General features: G+C 34.0%; 1 protein-coding gene and 1 pseudogene across 1 annotated transcript; both read left to right on the top strand.

Annotated features, from left to right (window-relative positions):
* The first annotated feature begins 2,244 nt into the window (after positions 1-2,244).
* Positions 2,245-12,270, top strand: LOC107922606 (low-temperature-induced cysteine proteinase-like; annotated as a pseudogene).
* Positions 12,271-12,914: 644 nt separating this feature from the next.
* LOC107938121 (phosphatidylinositol 3,4,5-trisphosphate 3-phosphatase and protein-tyrosine-phosphatase PTEN2A) lies at positions 12,915-19,199 on the top strand. Its single transcript, XM_016871191.2, has 13 exons — positions 12,915-13,187; positions 13,994-14,421; positions 14,576-14,677; positions 14,753-14,809; positions 15,572-15,637; positions 16,188-16,364; positions 16,486-16,572; positions 16,682-16,746; positions 16,819-16,895; positions 17,427-17,473; positions 18,036-18,166; positions 18,261-18,330; positions 18,445-19,199. Exons 2-13 carry the CDS (start codon positions 14,011-14,013, stop codon positions 18,991-18,993), a joined length of 1,839 nt encoding a protein of 612 aa, XP_016726680.2. The 5' UTR covers positions 12,915-13,187; positions 13,994-14,010; the 3' UTR covers positions 18,994-19,199.
* Positions 19,200-19,578: the final 379 nt, after the last annotated feature.

The raw sequence follows: 19,578 nt of genomic DNA, 5'->3' as shown, positions 1-19,578 counted from the left end.
AACTATATATACAAGTGACCATCAATTCACCTTAAACCAAAATAACATCTCATTAACAAACCAACTATCAATCAAGACTTCCTAGGTACATGCCATTACAAAATAAGATATCAACACACTTGAGCTCGGGATTTCTTGTTTTGATGCTGAGTAGGCGATAAGTCGAAAAGTACCTAGCTTGCAAACGGAAAACAAAACCGCACGCTGAGTATAACTCAGTGGTATTTCTATAATCCGAACAATTTAACTTAATATGAGTAATCAAAATGTGAGAATGCAATAAGAAATATTATGCACTTATGGTTCGAATCAATAATATGAAATTTCTCATTCTTTATTACATCCTCTAAATTCCACATATTCATATATATATATCAAAGGCATTTCATATAGCATTTGAATATTTCAACTCATGCAATGGCATGATTCATCTCTTTGATCATTATTTGAATTCATTTCAAGTTTCACATCTCATTTCATCATTTCATCATTTCATATTACATTTCTCATCTCATATTCATTTCTCATTTTTGCCATTTCAATATTTTCTCATCTCGTATTCATTTCTCATCTTTACCATTTCAATATCAATCATATATTTTATTATTTAATTTTCCCCTGTTAACATGACTCGGAATCAAACGGATACACGGATCCAACCAACACACCAGTTTGATACCCAGTGCCTTATTGAATAAATCCGGAGTAATAACTGCTCCCAGCCTATATAAATTGACACCCAGTGTCTCATTGGTTAATCCGAAGCAAATTGGCACCTAGTGCTTCATCGACTCGAGGTTGAAGAAATCTCTGAACTCTTCCTATATTATGGCATGCCATCTATATCTGACTTAGCTTGAAATAGTTAATAGGGTTCACTTTACTTTTAATACAACCAATGTTTCAATTTCATGATTGTATATCATCACATATAAGCATATATTCAATTTGATAATAATCACATTTTCTCAATACACATATATTCAATTCAACAATCATAAAACACAACATTTCACGATATTCATAATCGAGTCATTTTAATCATTTGATTTATTTTAGTCCAATGTTCAAAAGTTCTCACCTCATGTTGTACCATGCACAATAGTTCAAAATGCAACATTTTGCTAGAGTTCTGATTATAGAAATACAAACCGTGAATTCTGAGCTATTCGACGTCGATTTTATCCTTCCCATTTTTACTCGAGGATTCCGGTACGACGTTAGCTACGAAATAAAACAATTAAAATATATTAATATTGCACAACTCAATTTCACATTAAATTTCAATTTTCACACTATATGTTGCTTATTCTTCAATTTAGTCCCTAAACCTAGACTAGTTTTTAACCTTCACATTTAACTTTATATTTTTATACTAATTTCACTCTAAACTAAATTTAGCTCCCTCTTTTTCAATTCGACCCCTTAATTTAAAATTTTTCTCAATTTAGTCCCTATTGCTCAAAATCAACAATTTATTTCACAATTTAGTCATTTTCCATTTCTAACTTAAAAATCTATTTATTTAATCCTTAATACTTACAACAATGTTAATATCCAAAATCTTGAACAATACTAAAAATTACAACATGGGTCGAGAAGCCCTAGGTACCAAAATTCCAAAAATATAAAATTTACAAGAAAATAGACTAAATTGCACTAACCAATTTGAGCTCCGTTCGTTATCTTCTCCTTTTCTTTCTTTTCTAGTTTGCATGCAATCATCTTTCTTTCCACTTTCCTACTATTTCTTTTATTATGTTTCTATATATAATATAATTTACATATATTTTATACCATTTATTTATTATAACATACATATATATTAAGTAATATATACAACATACATTATTAATGCTGTCCACCGTACTAAATAAATGTTTATTTGCTATTTTAGTCCTTTTAGTTCATTTCAATTTATAATTAAACTTTTAATTCATACTTAATTTAGTCCCTGTACCTTAACAACTCTTAGTTTCAAGAAATTTGCTTAACCAAAATCTAATTCACTACTAACTGACCTCGTAAATATTTAATAGAAATATATACGGGTTTGTTTTACCGTAACAGATCCCGAATCTCACTTTCCGTCACCCTCGACTATTTTGTGTGTGTTAGAAAGATGTTTAAAAAAAATTCATGACATCATATTAACTAATTATTTTTAACACATTTTTAACACATAAATAGAACTATTTCAAAATGTTAAGTTTGAAATGATATTTTTACTCGATTAACCTTACGTATAAGGTTGGTCTTAACAGGTTTGCAGATTTGACCAACAAAGAATGCAAGGCTATGTATTTAGGTATCAAGAGTAATCGAAAAACCCAACCACATATGCTTACAGGGAAGAACAATAGTCGTAGGTACACATTTAAGATTGGTGATAATTACTTGATTTTGTAGATTGGAAGGAAAAAGGTGTCGTCATCCCACAGGATCAAGGCCAATGTGGTAATGTATCATTTTTGGCATTGTTGTTGCTGATTTGTTACATTGCTATGTTCTCCATGTTTGAATGATTAATTTTTTATTTTGAATGAAAGGAGTTGTTAGGCTTCTTAACTGTTGCTGCAGTGGAAGGGATAAGCAAGATTGTAACTGATGATCTCATCTCATTGTCGGAGCAGGAACTAGTGGACTACGATACATTGTATAACGAAGGATGCAATGGAGGTCTCATGGATAGTGACTTTGAATTCTTCATTAAAAATGGTGGCATCGACACAGAAGAGGATTACCCTTACCGTGCTTCTGAGAATTTACATATTTTTCAACTTCAAATGAGACACTTTTATGCTGGTGTCTCGTGGTGTTCTTCATTCAGATTGGTTAATCTCTTCTAGTTTATGTTCATCCTTTTAGAAAAATGCAAGTGTTGTTTCCATAGATGGATATGAAGATGTCCCTGAAAACAATGAGAATTCATTGAAAATGGCTATGGCAAATCGATCAGTTAGTGTTGGCATTGAAGCTGGTGGCAGGGCTATCCAGCTCTACCAATCGGTAAATAGTTGAAACAATGATTGTTAACTAGTGCTTGTCCCGTTACTGTTGAATTTTCAAGCTTATATAAAAAAAACACTGCACTTTTTTGGTGTGTTTTCAGGGTGTATTCTCTGGTGACTGCAAAACAAACCTAGACCATGGTGTTGTTATCGTGGGATATGGCACGGAAAATGGTGTGGATTACTGGATAGTGAGGAATTTGTGGGGTTCAAACTAGGGAAAGAATGGATGCATAAAGATGGAAATTGTAAAAAATAAAAATAAAATAAAATAAAATAAAGAACACATAAATTTTGCGTGGAAACCCTTTCGGGAAAAAACCACGGGCAGAGGAGAAGAAAATTCACTATGTCGAAAAATTTAAATTCAATACAAGAGGAATAGACTATGTCTATTTATAGGCTTGTAAAGCCATATTCTAGTAGAATTGAAACACCTTATCCTAATCAATATAAAATAGATGAAGTTTAATAAGGTTTAAAAACCTTATTCTAAAATAAAATAAAAGAAGTCTAGTTCTATATAGATTTTACTTTTATTTTATTTTCCATCGTATTTTATTTAAATAAGAATTTGGGTCACTTAATTCTAACAATATCCACCTTGACACAAATTCTCAATGAACAAGTTCTTCATCACGAACTTTCAATAAACAAGTTCTCCACATCTTCCATAAAACCCCTTAAGGGTTTAACTTCAACAATGAACACCAACCAAGTTTGAGCAATGCTCAAACTTGGTTATAGGAAGTGACTTAGTCATCATATCTGCAGGATTTTTATGAGTATTAATTTTGCTCACAACAATATCACCATGAGCAATAATATCACGAACAAAATGATACCGAACATCAATGTGTTTTGTTCTCTCATGCAACATTTGATCTTTTGTAAGAAAGATGGCACTCTGACTGTCACAAAATACTGTGCTGATTTGAAGGTCTTCTTGAGTTCACTAAAGAGTCTCTTTAACCAAATAGCTTCTTTACAAGCCTCAATAATCGCCATGTACTCAGCTTCAGTGGTAGACAAAGCGACTGTAGACTGCAAAGTGGCTTTCCAATTGATTGCACAACCTCCGATTGTAAAGACATAACCTGTGAGAGATCTTCTTTTATCAAGGTCTCCAGCAAAATCAACATCAACATAACCTATGACTCCATCTCTAGTTCTTCCAAACTGTAAGCAAACATCAGTAGTACCTCGTAAGTATCTTAGAATCCACTGAACTGCTTTCCAGTGTTCTTTACTGGGATTCGCCATGTATCTGCTAACTGCACTGACTGCATATGATAAATCTGGACGTGAACAAACCATAGCATACATGAGAGATCCCACTGCACTAGAGTATGGAACATGTGACATGTACTCAATCTCATCATCTGATTGTGGAGACAAAACTGATGAAAGTCTGAAATGGGCTGCTAAAGGAGTACTAACAGGCTTAGCACTCTGCATATTGAACCTGCAAAGAACTTTCTCAATGTACCCCTTCTAACTTAGGTACAATTTACTTGTTTTTCTATTTCTGAGAATCTCCATTCCAAGTATCTTCTTTGCTGGTCCTAAATCTTTCATCTCAAATTCTTTACTTAGTTGGGTTTTGACATTTCTTATCTCTCCTTTATCTTTTGCTGCTATCAACATGTCATCAATATAAAGAAGTAGATACACAAAAGAACCATCACTGTTTTTCTTAAAGTAAACACAACTGTCAAAACTACTTCTTTTGAAATCATGAGAAGTCATAAAGGAATCAAACCTCTTGTACCACTGTCTTGGTGACTGTTTCAAATCGTAAAGAGACTTTTTCAGCAAGCAAACATAGTCCTCTTTTTCTGAGACTATAAAACCCTCTGGTTGTTGCATGTAAGTATCCTCCTCAAGTTCTCCATGCAAAAATGCAGTTTTTACATCTAATTGCTCAAGCTCCAAATCATGCATGGCCACAATACCAAGCAAAGCTCGAATCGAACTATGCTTAACAACTAGAGAGAACACATCTGTGAAGTCCACTCCTGGAATTTGACTGTAACCCTTTGCAACAAGCCTTGCTTTATAACTGGGTTCTTCAACTCCTAGAGTCCCTTCTTTCTTTTTAAACATGTAACACCCCTACCCGTATCCATTGTCGGAATAGGTACGAGGTATTACCGGAGTTTACTGAACATTTTCAGATAATTCTGAGTCATTTATTATTCATATTTTGAAAATAATCATAACATCTCTTTATTCGGCCCTCGAAGCCCCAAACATACATTAAAAACCAATCGGAATTAAATCGGGATCATAAAAAAAAATTCGCAAAATCTTAAATTAAAATTTATTTTCATCTAAGTACTTACCATTTCAATGCTTCTTATAATTAAACATGTTACCATTCAATCAATAGCTTGACCTTTGTCTAAGCGTCAAGCCATATCATTGTTAGTATACTTGCACATATTTCATATAAATTCAACATTGATATACTTATTTTCTCGACATGTCACACTTGAGTTTAATAATTGTCTTTACTTACATAATTTCCTTGTATCAACATATCAAAGATAATCATATATGTACATGTCATGAAACATATCATTCTCTTATCGTTTCTTTATAAGCATATATCATTCATTTCATTATATCAATATTTCATGCTCCATCATTTCCATATATTTTATGTATATTTATTCCGGTAATAGCTTATATCAAACTTAACATAAATTATATTCCATGTACTTATACTTATTTCGTTTATCTATCTTCATAATTATTTCATATAACCATTCGTCATCTGATACATATTACCTGAATATCAATTGTTCAACAGATGTCATAGCGTTTCCCATCCACGGTCTTATTTATCTTTAACATGATGCCATAGTGTCTTTCAACTATGGCCTTACTCATTTTCTGTCATGTTGCCATGGTATCTTTCAACCATGGTCTTACACATTTCATATCAGGTTGCCATGGTATCTTTCAACCATGGTCTTACACATTTCATATCAGGTTGCCATAGTATCTTTCAACCATGGTCTTTTTCAACCATGGTCTTACACATTTCATATCAGGCTGCCATGGTCTCTTTCAACCATGGTCTTACACATTTCATATCAGAGAGCACACTCCCGCGAACCTCATCCTTATAATGGGATTACCAGTCTAGGCTAAATCCCCTGTAATATAAACTCATAGAGTATTGTCGGGATTACCAGTCCAGGCTAAATCTCCTGCAACGACAATTACTCTAATGAGCTTGGATCTAAATTACCAGTCCAGGCTAAATTCAAACCCTAATTTGGATTACTCGTCCGAGCTAAATCCATTTTACATGTATTCTTCGGGAGGGCTATATCAGAATAGGATCACCCGTCCGGGTTAGATCCTTTTTACCGTCAATTCCTTTTCAAAGGTCCATCGAATTTTCCTTTCATTCAACCGGGATTCCTTCTCCTTTTATCAAATCTATCAATGTTTCATAATTTTTCATACAATGAACATTCAAATCATATTCACATAAATAACATACAATCTCAAGCATTTAAGAATATAATTCAAGTTACACGAACTTACCTCATTCTTTGTTTGTGTTTATAATTTCATTAATCCGATATCTTTTCTTTTCCATGATCAAGTCTCATATTTGAGTCGTCCAGATCTTTATAAATAAATTTGATCATCATTTTCATTCATTTTATATTCTAATGCATTTAATTAATGCTCTAGGCAAAATTACCATTTTGCCCCTAAACTTTTAATTAATGACGATTTCATCCTTAGGGTCAGGAAAATAAAATTCTTGCAATTTAATCCTTATTTTCAGCTATTATTCTCATACATATTGATAGCAGTCCATGAATTCTATAAAATATCAGAATTTTCCATAATTTCAACACTTTTCAATTTAATCCCTAAAACATGTTTTCCCTCTATCTTGAACTAAATTAATAATTTTATTCAATTTTGTAATTTAAATAATAAAATAATCCATTTCATGCAATATGGTCATTTCTGACATTTTTACAAAATTTCCCATAAAGTTTTACTTTTATTCAATTTAGTCCCTGAGCCTAAAATATGCAAATTAGCCATGCTAAATGAATATTCATATATGTTTTCCTCCTCCTCCTCTCCATTCCACATCCTTAATGTATATAACACACTTGTAAGTAACATTATCTATATATATTTTTTTACTTTTATGAATATTCAAGCTGTTCATCTGTGTCATAGTCACTAAATTATTTATATCTGGAGCTATAGAGCTCCAAATTAAGATCCAAAAATTTTCCCTGAAACTAGACTCATATATCTTCTTGCCATAAAATTTTAAGAATTTTTGGTTTAGCCAATAAGTACAGTTTATTCTTTAAAGTTAGCCCTGTTCTGTTCACTGACAGTTCTGACCCTTCTTTACTAAAAATTAATTATCTCCTCGTTATAATTTGAATGGTATTCCTGTTTATTTATATTGGAAATAGACTTATTCAAGATTCTAAACATATAAATTTAAGCCCCTAATTATTTCTATCCAATTTTTTATGATTTTCCAAATTCAGAATAGGGGAACCCGAATTCATTCTGACATTGTCTCACAAAATTCATTATATTTCATGATTTACAAATCCATTAGTTACACCGTTTCTTTTATAAGAAACTATACTCAATAAGATTTAATCTCATATTTTATTAATCCTATAATTCGATTTCTAAAATTTTTGGTGATTTTTCAAAGTTAGACTACTGCTGCTGTCCATAACTGTTTTAGTGCAAGATATTAATTACCATGTTATAACACCCTTATTTTCTTTTTCTACACCATTTCTCATCACTTTCTCTTATTTTCTCTTCACTAACATATCAAGAACATAGGACCTTATGTAAGAAAACTCTACTATAACATTATTTTCATGCTTTGTTAATAATAACAAACTTAAAAACATATTGAAATATTGATGTACTTACCTTTTCTTATTGACTTCAATCTTTAACTTGATTTTTCTCTCTCCTCCAGCTTCTATTTCTTGATTCCAACTTGATATTCTTGCTCCCCATCATCTCCTTGCTATCTTTCTCTCTTGATGGCTATGGAAATTCTTTCAATTTTTAGGTGAAAATAATGATTTTTTAGAGGAAGGACTAAATTGTAAGAAAAGGAAAACTTTCTTTCTTCTTCTTCTTCTTCTCACGTTAGTTGCATGAGAATGGTGATCATCCTCCCCTTTCTTTCCTTACATATATATATTAAATAAAATAATAATAAAATAATAAAATATCATTTAAAAATCAATTTAAAGTTTTAATAAACTAATATTTATTTAATTTATCTAAAATATCTCCAACATCATCATTGTCTCTAGATTTCTCTCTCTTCCAATTGACCATTTTGCCCTTTGTGATCTTTTAAAATTCCAATCTTGAGTCATCACTTAATTTGGTAAAATTACAATTTAGTCCCTCATAATTCTTCACCTATTCAATTTGGTCCTAATTCATCAATTTTCCTTGGTTTCTAGATCATTCCACCCTTAAAATATTTGCACTATTAGTCCTTCAACTTTTCATATTTACACTTTAATCCTTCAAATTTTGAGTATTTACTCTTGGGCCACAAAACTTTTCTCACTTTTACAATTTAATCCTTTCTTGAATCAATATGTCATAATATACTTCCCAATATTGACATAACTCAAAATTTCCCTTTTTGTCACTTTATTTCCTTATTTTACTATATCACGAATAATATTTTACTATAAAAATTTTCGGGGTATTACAAAACACCCATTTACAACGAACAACCTTTTTACCTTTAGGAAGTTTCACAAGGTCCCATGTTCTGTTTTTGTGGAGTGATTCCATCTCTTATTGCATAGCAAACATCCACTTTTCTGAGTCTTCACAGCTAACCGCATTAGAATAATTAGATGGCTCTTGATTCACATCTATATCTTCAGCCACATTTAAAGCATAAGCAACTAGATCAGCCTCGACATGCTTCTTTGGAGGTTTAATTTCTCTTCTAATTCTGTTTTTGGCGATAGAGTATTCTGGTGAAGAAGCAACTCTATTCTCAATTTTTGTTCTGACTTGAGGAGTTGACTCTGTATTAATCTAATTCTCCACCTGCTTTTGATTTTCTTTATTGGAAGAGTCTTTAAGAGATAAGTTAGGTAGCATAGCAGTTTCATCAAAAACAACATCACTGCTAATCACAACTTTTCTATTTTCAGGACACCATATGTTATACCCTTTTACACCAGCTTTATAACCAAGTAAAACGCATCAAATGGATCTCGGTTCCAATTTTCCATTATCAACATGAGCATACGCAGGACACCCAAAAATCTTTAAATCAGAATAATTAGCAGGATTACCAGACCATACCTCTTGTGGAGTTTTTTTCTCAATGGCAACGGATGGAGATCGGTTGATTAAAAAATATACAGTAGAGGCTGCTTCTGCCCAAAATGACTTCGATAAGTTGGCATTTGACAACATATATCGAACCTTCTCCATGATCGTTCTGTTCATTCATTCTGCAACGCCGTTTTGCTGTGGAGTATGACGAACTGTCAAGTGTCTCATGATCCCTTCTGACTTGCACAATCTATTAAACTCATCAGAACAGAACTCTAAGTCATTGTCTGTGCGGAGGTATTTTATCTATTTTCCCTTTTGTTTTTCAATCATAATTTTCCAAGACTTAAATGCGGAAAACACATCGCTTTTCTACTTCAGGAAGAACGCCCAAACTTTTCTAAAAAAATCATCAATAAAGGTTAGCATATAATTAGCTCCACCTCTCGAAGGCACTCTGGATGGCCCCCATAGATCAGAATGAATATACTCCAATATTCCCTTCGTGTTATGGATTCCTCTAGTGAATTGAACTCTCTTTTGCTTCCCAAAAACACAGTGCTCACAGAAATTTAGTTTGCAAATTCCTTGCCCATCAAGAAGTCCTCTTTTACTCAATTCTACCATGCCATTTTCACTCATATGCCCTAGGCGCATATGCCAAAGTTTAGTAATATCATCATCTGACAAGGAAGAGGAAGTGACAGCTGCATCACCAGTAACAGTAGAACCCTGCAAAACATATAACTTGGAAGTTTTTCTTTGCCCTTTCATCACAACAAGGGAACCTTTGGAAATCATAAAATCCCACTTCCAGCTGTATATCTGTACCCTTTTGAATCAAGAGTACTCAACGAAATTAAATTTCTCTTCAATTCTGGAACATGTCGTACCTCACTAAGTGTTCTGACAACTCCATCAAACATCTTAACTTTAACTGTTCCAACACCTGCGATTTTACATTAAGCATTATTTCCCATCAAAACAACACCTTTAGATACTGTTTCGTAAGTTGTAAACCAATCCCGATTGGGACTCATGTGGAAGGTGCAGCCTGAATCAAGTATCCATTCCTCGCTTACTTTAGAATCATTGATAGAAGCAACTAGAAGTTCACCATCGCTGTAATATTCTACAATATCAGCTTCACCGGAATTTTCTGGTTGTTTTCCCTTTTGATTCGCAGCCTCCCTTTTAATCTTATTTTGTAGCTTATAGCACTCAGATTTAATGTGCCCTTTCTTCTTGCAGAAGTTACAAGTTTTACCTCTATTTGAAGACTTCGATCTACCTTTAGATTTACCACAAGGATTCCGTTCCTGTGTCCTACCACGATCATCATCAGCATTCCGATCTTGCCTCCCACGAACAATGAGACCCTCTCTCTGAGAGTCGGGTTTAACCACAAGATGTTTCATCTTATCATACGAGGTTAAAGAATCATAAAACTCATCAACTGTGAGAGACTCGCGACTATATAAAATCGTGTCTCTAAAGGTTGAATAAGACGGGGGCAACGAACAAAGTAGAATCAACCCTAGATCTTCCTTATCATACTGAACCTCCATGGCCTACAAGTTTGAGAGAATTTCTTTAAACACTGTTAAGTGTTCGTGTACAGACGCACATTTCTCCAAACGATGAGCATAAAGACGCTGCTTCATATGCAACTTGCTTGTTAGAGTTTTCGACTTACATATTTGTTCTAGCCTCTTCCATAATGCAGCGGCAGTCTTCTCTTTCATCACATCCTGAAAAATTTCGTTGGAAAAATGCAGATGTAATTGTGTTAACGCCTTTCGATCCTTACGCTTCTTCTCTTCATCTGTTAATGTCGAAGGCATCTTATCTATCCCTAGCAGAGCATCCTCCAAATCTATCTGTGCAAGAACTGCTTGTATCTTAATTTGCCACAACGCAAATCTGGTGTTGCGATTCAACAGCGGAATTTCATACTTCAAAGACGCAATTACCGTGATCGAGATGAATAACCCGGAAGCTCTGATACCAATTTGTAAAAAAAATAAAATAAAATAAAGAACACACAAATTTTACGTGGAAACCCTTTTGGGAAAAAACCACGGGCAGAGGAGAAGAAAATTCACTATGTCGAAAAATTTAAATTCAATACAAGAGGAATAGACTATGTCTATTTATAGGCTTGTAAAGCCATATTCTAGTAGAATTGAAACACCTTATCCTAATCAATATAAAATAGATGAAGTTTAATAAGGTTTAAAAACCTTATTCTAAAATAAAATAAAAGAAGTCTAGTTCTATATGGATTTTACTTTTATTTTATTTTCCATCGTATTTTATTTAAATAAGAATTTGGGTTACTTAATTCTAACAAAAATTAATGTGGTTGGAAAGCGTGGCATTGCAATGATGGCGTCGTACCCCATCAAGAAAGGACAGAACCTCCCTAAGCCAGCGCTCTCTGCACCTTCACCCGTCAAGCCCTCGACGGTTTGTGATGAATACGACACATGCTCTCCAGGATGCACTTGCTATTGCTTGTATGCCTTAGTAAATACTGCTTTGTGTGGGGCTACTGCCCAATTGAATGCTGTGATGATCACTATAGTTGCTACCCTCTGAATTACCCCATCTGCGGCCTTACAGTTAGAACCTGCCTAAAGGTAATTACAATTGCATTTATATTATAAATACTCGGACTCAGATGTAAATGTTGGCCATGGATATTTTTCTAATTCTTTCCAAATACATATATTGATATCAATATTAGAACGTGTTAAAGCCTATAATTGTTTTCCTCATGTTATTTAGTAATTTTGCTAATGAAACAGAGCAAGGAGAATCCACTGGGGGTAAAACTATTGAAGCAAGGTCCGGCTACAAGGACCAAACGATGAACCACGACAAAGTTTGTTATTGCTTGAGAAGCAAATGAAGAAGAAAAGCCAACAAAAACAACAATGGACAAATAACAGAGAGAAGTTGTTTAGATTGTGATTCGTAAATTTATGACGTTCAAAGTTGAAATAATCTAGTGATCATTTTGAAACTTTTTAAAGTTGAGTAGTTAAAACATTAACTTATTAATAATTTAGTGATTTTTTATGCAGTTTTCCTAATAAATATATTTTAAGTCGATTAAGTTATGAATTTTAGTGATTGATAATCTATTAACCTAATCACCATAATCGAGATGATAATAGACTAAACTAACAAAATTTATCCGAATTCTGCATAATAATATATTATATGAATATTTCATATAAAATAAAACAATGCAAAAAAATCGCATCTATAAGCAATATACTTTTTCTCTAAACAATAAATAAATTATAAGCAATTAGATGAGAAAAACAGATGGAAGATCGATACTTTTATATTACCAAATCTAGATTTACTTTGTTGGGGGAAGAAGAATTTTTAAGATAAGATAAGAGGTAATAATTGAGTTTATCCTAATAAAATTATAAGATTAAATATATGAATATTCGTCAGTATGGCATGGGGCCATATATTGACCAAGAAGAGAAAGTATGGGGCCATATAAAAGAATCTTGAGAGAACATATCTCATTGTAGGAACTAATACAGTTTATTCAGTAATTGTGAAACAAACCACGCACCGTCCAATTTCAAGCTTTAATACAATTTCTACCAGATCAGCGGTCCACATTCGTTGGCCACGGAGAGCGCGTGAACTGACGCAATAAAGAACCTTGAAAAATACCAAATGCCACTCCTCCCTCATCGGTCCCTTCTCTCTCTCCATCGCCGTGTTCAATTTTGAAACCCTAAGTCCTTTTTTTTTTTTTGGCAATCCCCTACTAAAGTGATTCCGTAGTCTCAATACGAGGTAAGATAATTGCCGTTGATCTTAATCTCTTTAATCAAATCTTTTGGAAGAGTCGATGATTTCATGTTATTTCACCTTTAGTTTTTGCTTTTCAACTGTTTAGGGTTTCTGAAGTTTTATTTTGATTAGATGCTGAAGACTTTAATGTAATTGAAGAGCAAATGAATATGTTCTTTTGATCTTTGGAGTGAACAATCAGTAACTATTATATGTTAATTAGCAAGTAATCAGAGTGAGAAGCTGATAATTTGTTAATCTCGCATTTGAAACAGTTGTAATAGTTGTTCTTGTACATTATTTTTCTGTATGAACGGTTGCTTGCCTAGCATGCTGCAACTCACAACCTTTTCTTAATTGTTAGTAATGGACAGCTGAAATTTCTTCTGGAAATAAATGCATAGATTAAAAGTATCTCCTAGAGTGATCGGTGCTATACCTTGCATTATTGCAATTATGTTATTTTGGCACTACTTTTGCTTTGTAAGATCATGAAAAGACTGATGTGCCATGCATTACTTGGAAGAATGTAACGTACAGAAAAGTAGAAGATTCACCTGACTATCTGCTTATGTCAGCATTTTCATCCCATTTTATACTTGCTTTGGGGCAATAAGTCAAATCAATTTGGGTATGTAGCAAATTGTGATTTTTGTTTACTTAAATGTAGGAAGACAAGAAGTCTATGTTTCTTATAGCATTTAGTATTTATTAGCTGAAATTCTACATTATGCTTGCAGTTGTAATTACTATAAACTTGTGTCTTATATGCTGGGTCTTTTAACTCTTGACGTTCAATTATTATTTAGACCTCTGGAACGGCAGAATGGATAATGTACCTGCTGACAAGCCAAGTTCGCCTCCTGCTAAAGATTCTGAGGTACAAACTCCTGCTGTCACAGATTCAGGATCTACTAATCCTACTCTTGATGCACCATCCAAGCTGTCATCATGGGCCAAAAATTTAAAAATTCCTCAGCCATTTACTACCTCGCAAGAGAACTCACCAACAGGAAATGCTGGAAAATCAACTTTTTCACGATTTACTAGTGGGTTTGGACTGCGTTCATCTCCAAAATCTCCTGCTAGTGATAGTTCTGACGGTGCTTCAGCAACCACGCAGTCTGGTTTTCTTGGAACAATTACGAAAGGTATAGTGGACTCATCTAAAAATGCAGTAAAAGCTGTACAGGTTAAGGCTCGTCATGTTGTTTCACAGAACAAACGGAGATACCAGGTGGGCTGTTTGCTCTTCTTTCCCATATCATTTTTCTCCAATATTTTAAATAATAAATAAAAGAATTTCATGTGTGATATGTCTAGTAACTGTTGTTTTGTACTCTGATTAGAATCTCAATATTTGTGACTTTACCTGTGCACCTTCACTTCAGGAAGGAGGATTTGACTTAGATATGACATACATCACTGAGAACATAATTGCTATGGGGTTCCCTGCTGGTGACTTGAGCTCTGGGTTTTTTGGATATGTTGAGGTAGCTACATAAATCGGTAGTTGAATTTGACTATCCTTTCATGCCTGCATTAAAAAATGTATAATTGTGATACAGGGTTTCTATCGTAATCACATGGAAGAAGTGATCAAGTTTTTTGAAACATATCACAAGGTAATCAAATCTCTATCAATATAACATGCATCATTATTCTTTTCTTTTCTGGCATTTCCCCTGATTAATGTTATTTTTACAATTTTTCCGTAAAATTTTGTCTTATGATTGCTTCTTGTAGTAATTTACTAAGACATATTGATTTTTGTGATGTTTCTTTGTTGGGGCTTTACCATTTATATCCTAAATAGATGGCAAGTTCGTTGTTCTGGCATCATAAGTTGAACAAAAACAAATTTCTTCCCTCGTTTGTGTTAGTTTTTTTTTCAGTATTTGAGATATATTAAACATCTTACAGGACTGTGTGCAATGATGATAAGTTGTCATTGCTGCAGAGCAGCTCATTCAAATACTGATTTATTAAATTTTGATTGGTGGTTGGGAGAGATTATTCTTGCCTCTTCTTTTAATATTCTGCTCTTTGAACATGAGAACTTTCCTCAGCCTTCACTCTGTTCTGTCTATGCCTTCTTTGGCAATCGTCTATCTTCAAATAAAAACTTCACAAGTCTATGTTCAACTTTCCGGCCTGTACCTTTTTCAAAATTTACGCCCACCTCTCTTCAGTATGAACCTTTCGGTTGAGGTTTCTGAAGCAGTTAAAGTCATTGTTCCTGAATATTTGGCTGTACCACTCAAAAGAAAGTTTTGGATTGAAGTGGCCTTTTTGTCACTAATTCATATGTATGTTACTATGTTTTCGTCCTTGGCCAGCCCCACTGCAGCTTTTGGTGCTAAACTCTATTGACTTTCTATATGCAGGACAAGTACAAAGTGTATAACCTTTGCTCTGAAAGACTATATGATGCTTCATTACTTGAAGGAAAGGTATGCTGCTATTTGTTATGGGAACTCTTATGGGAATATGTTTACTTCTAATACTTCTCCCAGGCTTATTTCTTAAATTAATTTGGTTATTTGGTGGCATTGTGCTCCACACCTATTTGTTCAGCTTTGATAGAAGAACCTTTATATCTCTTAGCCAGATAACTATATCACCCTATTTTGGCATTTGAAAATTATTTTACTTCCCATTTGGTAGGACGCGTAGGACAAATCAGATATAAAAATAAGTTCATCTTAAAACGATGAAACCAGCCACCAGTTTTCTTGTTAAACAATTTTTCAATGGAATCCATTAGGACAGGATTAAGAAGAGTGTTTTACTCAATGATGACAATCAGTCATTGATGAGGATAATTCCCGGACTAGTCAATTCCTCCTCAACTTTGACGAAAACCATTACTTTTTGTTTCCCACTCAATTCATGTATAACAGCAAATACAGCCTGTTAAAACTTACTGTAAGATGAGCAGAGTGTGAAGTGAAATTGAGTCATCTTATTATTTATGTCATTTATACCAAACTTTTTCTTCAGGTGGCTAGTTTCCCATTTGATGATCATAATTGCCCCCCAATTCAATTGATAATATCTTTCTGTCGAAGTGCTTACTCATGGTTGAAGGAGGACATTGAGAATGTTGTAGTTGTGCATTGTAAAGCTGGAATGGCAAGGACAGGGTTGATGATCTCTAGCCTTCTTCTATACTTGAAGGTTTGACTCAATGAACTAGTTGAAGAAGTGCTAGTAAATTTGGTGTAGCTTCACATTTCTTGGTCACAATGGATGATTATGTTCTTATATAACTTATTTGCTAATTGCTATCCTTCTGCAGTTCTTCCCCACTGCTGAAGAGTCCATTGACTACTACAACCAGAAAAGATGTGTTGATGGAAAGGGCCTTGTTCTGCCAAGTCAAATTGTGAGCAACTGATTTTCAGTGATATAAAATTTATACTTTCAAGATTTGTTTCTGGCAAGCTATTTATCTCATCTTATCTTTGGCATTTCCTTTTTTGCATGCTTTGTAGAGATATGTCAAATACTTCGAACGCATGTTAACATACTTCAATGGTGAAAACCCGCCTGGGCGGAGGTATTATCTGGCTATAGAATGTTTATGTTGCATTTTTGGTCTTCATTTAGTGCTGATCCACTTTTTATGCAGGTGTATGCTTAGGGGGTTCCGGCTCCATCGCTGCCCTTATTGGATCAGGCCCTCCGTCACTATCTCTGATCATAATGGTATATCTTATTTGTCTCTGCAAACAATTCCCTTTATTTGATTGCTGGCTTGTTCTTATTGTTTTATGCTGAACTTCTCATTGCATATGGATGTTTTAGATGTTCTCAACACAGACAAATGCCTTGTAGGTTTGAATACAAGATAATTGGTTCAACCTTCACGGTGCAGGCAGGCACTAGTATCTCAAACTCCTGTTTATTATGTACTGGTGGTGTTTTATGGTATAATGCTGGCGTAAATGTGTTTAAATACATAGCCATAGTCTGAAACTCCTATGTTGTATTTGAATCTTCCCAATAGCAACTAAGTAATCTCATAATTTCATTGTTGAATTAATTTGCTTCCTCATGTTTAAGGTTCAAACCTAACTCTTGATGCTATTTATCTTTTGTTACGAATACTGTACAATGGTTCTTTTTTTTTGGGGAAATTGACAGATTAAAGTGACATGCAGCCATTTTATTGTCATTTAATGCTATCTTAGCTATCATCCTAGATTAAATCATGAACTTCAATACTCCTGTGTACAGGTGTTCTCTTCTCAACAAAGAAGCATCCGCGCACCAAGGATCTCTCGGTATGTCTGTAATCTGTTTGATTGTTTTGTATAATTATTATAATCATGGTAAATGCCAAACTGGTGGTCACACCGCTTAGGTATTTTATTTTTGGTTCAATTGGGTGGTTCAACCATCTCAGGAAATATTAAAATATATATAAATTCGTAATAATTAAGGAAACCCATTAAAATATATAAATTCATAAAATATTCGAAAAGGGAAAAATACTAAAAAATCATAAAAATTAGGAAGAATTATATTTACAGAAAAAAAATGAAATGGACCAAAATATGATTAAAAAACCGAAATTTTTTTGTTAAAAAATCTAATTCTTTTTTTTTTTACCAGTTTTTTTGCTGGTTATTACTGGTTTGGCCAGTTATATATATATTTTGTTCAACTTATATGGTTAAACGATTGGAGCAACTATTTCCCAGTTCAATGGTTGAACAAGTCGGTCTGGTCCGATTTTTACAACATGATTATAACCACCACCAATATGTTTAAAAAAATGCCATTTGAAAGTCCGAGCATCAGAATACCAATTTGAAATAATGTTCACGTGCATGTTCTTCACAGCCTGAAGATTTTTGGTTTAGCGCACCAAAGAAAGGAGTTATGGTCTTTGCTTTGCCTGGGGAGCCTGGTCTAACTCAGTTGGCTGGGGACTTCAAAGTTCATTTTCATGATCGCCAAGGAGATTTCTACTGGTATGTTGGTAGCCCTCATCCCTGTAAAAGTAGTTTCAGGTTTTACTATTTTGTAACTAATCATCTTGTGATTCTGCCCCTTTTGATTTATCAGTTGGTTAAACACAACAACGATAGAAAACAGAAAAGTTCTGAATACCAGTGAGCTTGATTGGTTTGACAAGGTAAACCATGAAATGTATTGTGATGTTCCATGTTGTCTTGGATCTTCATTTCTTTCTTTCTGGCCCAAATAATTTCTTCTCTGATTTTATGAGCTTCCTTTTGTTAATATGCAGAGGAAATTGCCGTCCCCTGGTTTCCAGGTTGAGGTTGTGCTAGTAGATTATAATGGTACTGTTCCAACCACGCCCCAGACTGAAACTACTACCAATAAGCCAGATGAAAGCTCCGGGACTGGTGCTGCATCAACTGACGGAGGTGCAGCCCCAGCAAATGAAAATAAAGATCCAGGACATAATGACAAAGATTATGTGTTCTCAGACGGTGAGGCAGAAGAATCTGGTTCATTGAAGAGCAGGCAGAATAAGGCAACATCTGCAGAGGGAATAGCTCTTAATTCAGCAGCCTCCAAACCTGAAACAAATGACAAATCAGATCAAGTTGCAAGTTTGGTGCATTCTACCGGGCAAGTTTCTTTAGGAAGTGCAAGCTCTCAACCGATGCATGGTACTAGTGAGCCAAGAAAAGCTGCTGCTGCTGCTGCTGCTGCAGCTCCTCCTGCTGCAGGTGTTCAAGTGTCTAGCTCAGAAAGTGAATTCAGGGCAATGGCGGCTGATGCATCTGTTTTCAGCTTTGGAGATGATGAGGACTATGAAAGTGACTAAACCGGGGCAGAACACAACAGATGCCACTTCTTCTGTACATAAAACTGGTTTGCAAGTTATACGCGTCGGCCATATTATATCAAATCATATTCGCTTCATTTGTATCTTGTATCATCATCAGAATCTGGTTCTGCCTTCTTTATGTTGTAAATTGAAAAATACTATTACATTTGACTGTCAGAATAAACATTCCATTTAAATGTGAATCACAGTTAATGGGATTAGCAAGTAACAAAAACAGTAGTAATTGGAACTAGAAAACACTCAATCCGAGTTCTAAACATTCGTGCCAAGGAAGAAGATGATTAAACGTGTCATTGTATTATTTTGGCTTGTTTCATGTATAAGTTGATAAGAGAATTCTTGGACCGCCAAGATTTACATAAATTAGTTAAAATTTAGTTTCAACTGTATCGATCCAAATTAGATCAATTGATTCACAAATAAATTAATTGAACTGGTGATTAAAAATGGATGAACTCATTGAACTGAAAATTGATGATTTGATCAGTTTGACCGTCAATTTAGTTCTGAAAACTTCAATAAAGGCTCGAGTAGAGAAGCAAAATAAGAATGGAGTAATAA

This window comes from Gossypium hirsutum, chromosome A12 (assembly GCF_007990345.1).
Source record: "Gossypium hirsutum isolate 1008001.06 chromosome A12, Gossypium_hirsutum_v2.1, whole genome shotgun sequence".
Taxonomy (NCBI): domain Eukaryota; kingdom Viridiplantae; phylum Streptophyta; class Magnoliopsida; order Malvales; family Malvaceae; genus Gossypium; species Gossypium hirsutum.
Note: the sequence above shows the minus strand (reverse complement) of the source record. Positions and strands in the feature narration are given on the sequence as shown.

Coding starts and splice junctions, on each gene's coding strand:
- LOC107938121 (XM_016871191.2), top strand. CDS start 14,011: ATGGATAATGTACCTGCTGACAAGCCAAGTTCGCCTCCTGCTAAAGAT. Junction 14,678..14,752: donor GGTTTTTTGGATATGTTGAG/GTAGCTACATAA, acceptor ATTGTGATACAG/GGTTTCTATCGTAATCACAT. Junction 16,573..16,681: donor TTGTTCTGCCAAGTCAAATT/GTGAGCAACTGA, acceptor CATGCTTTGTAG/AGATATGTCAAATACTTCGA.